General features: G+C 29.5%; 1 protein-coding gene across 1 annotated transcript; it reads right to left on the reverse strand.

The window, feature by feature from the left end:
• Nucleotides 1-414: 414 nt before the first annotated feature.
• PVX_047190 (variable surface protein Vir28-like) lies at nt 415-1503 on the reverse strand (the record flags this gene model as incomplete). The annotated part of the gene is made up of 2 exons (XM_001612362.1): nt 415-570; nt 682-1503. Coding segments are annotated over 2 exons (978 nt in total), but the record flags the coding sequence as incomplete, so codon positions are not given.
• Between the last annotated feature and the right edge of the window lie 163 nt (nt 1504-1666).

A 1666-nucleotide genomic window follows, 5' to 3' on the forward strand; every position in this document is an offset into this window, starting at 1 on the left:
AAAATTTAGCATATTTACATATTACAAGTATATGTGTATGAACATATATACTAATAAATAGTGATGCTTTTTTCATTGTAATAATTATGCAATGTATTTTATATAAATTATAAATAGTTTTGTAATGCATCATTTGTACAGTAATAAATGTGATCTTCCTATAATTATACTTTTTTTAGGTTATTCTTTCATTTTTAAGGCATTTAACATAATACTACAACTATATATGTGTTGCATTTGGATAAATTTTATATAAATAACTATGTGATATGTAGATTTATTTCTTAGGAAAAATATATTTATTAGAGATATTATGTTTGAATTGTTTAAATAGAGTTATAAAATGCATGATTTTTATTTTATCGTCAACTTATAAATAAACTTATTTTTTATAAAGAAATAACGTAACATGTCCTATTCCGCGAGAGGATTCATTGGACCATATCCAATATACCCACTTTCATAATCATCATATCCTGGAAATCCTCCTGGGAATTGTCCATGGAAACCACTAGGAATTCTACGTACGCGTCCTCTTCCTCCTCTAAAGAAGGCTCCAACTGGTGTATACTAATATTAAAAAGAAAAATTTGTGAATTTTAAAATGCAATTTTATGATAATGGTAAAATTTATTTAAATATATTATAAATATATGGGTGTAAATTTAAAATTTCGAGTACCCTAAAAAGTAAGAATAATGCACCCATCCCTCCAGATACACCAACAACAGGTACTGGATCAACACCCTTTAAAGCGCTAGTAATGGTACTCATCACTGATGTTGAGGCGCCTGGTACTTCATTTGCTAATAGTGGTACACGTGAATATGGATGCTGGTCTGAATATGATGATGTTCGTGGATATTCTAATGATCCATAATGTGATGGATATACTTGTGATACATCTACATGGAATTCTGTTTTAGGTTTAGCTCCATGTTGAAGTTCTTGTTCTTGTTGTTGTACTGCATGTTGTACATTGTGTTCTAATGTATCTTGAGATAGCTGATTTCCTTCATGAAATGATTGAGGATGTGCATGAGGTGTTTCAGGAGGTTGATAATATGTTTGAGATAATTCAGGAGATGTTTGAGGCCTCGCTTGAAGTATTTGAGGCTCCGAGAGAGATGGTCGACCGATTTCTTGATAATTTTTATGTTCCGCATGACTGTGCGGCTGTTGTACGTGTACTGATGCATTAGGTTCTTCATTCTCAGGCAAAATAGGTGATTTTATATTTTCTATATTTTCTACATGAATATATTCATTATTACATACATATGTATTATATGGATCCGTGATTTTTTTAATTTCTTTTCTAAATTCATCTAAAATATTTTTATAATGTGTATTAGTAGGTTGATTATTCCTTATAAAATCATTATATGGATAAAGAAAAGAATGAACTGGTGAACAGGATGTCGCATTCCACAATGGATTATCATCTTTGAACTTTTTAAATTTTTCATACAATGCATATAACTTTTCCATTTTATCATACATTACAGACTTTACATGAACCAAACTAGATGAACAATGCGGAGACTTAAATTAGGCCGATTGTTGTATTTATCTATAAATCCCTTAAACATTTCAAATATGTCTTGATCATACGTATAACCTTTAGCTTTTAATTTTTTTGATAATATGTAACTAATATAGCTAC

Source organism: Plasmodium vivax, genomic scaffold (genome assembly GCF_000002415.2).
Source record: "Plasmodium vivax scf_4833 genomic scaffold, whole genome shotgun sequence".
In the NCBI taxonomy this organism is placed as follows: Eukaryota; Apicomplexa; class Aconoidasida; order Haemosporida; family Plasmodiidae; genus Plasmodium; species Plasmodium vivax.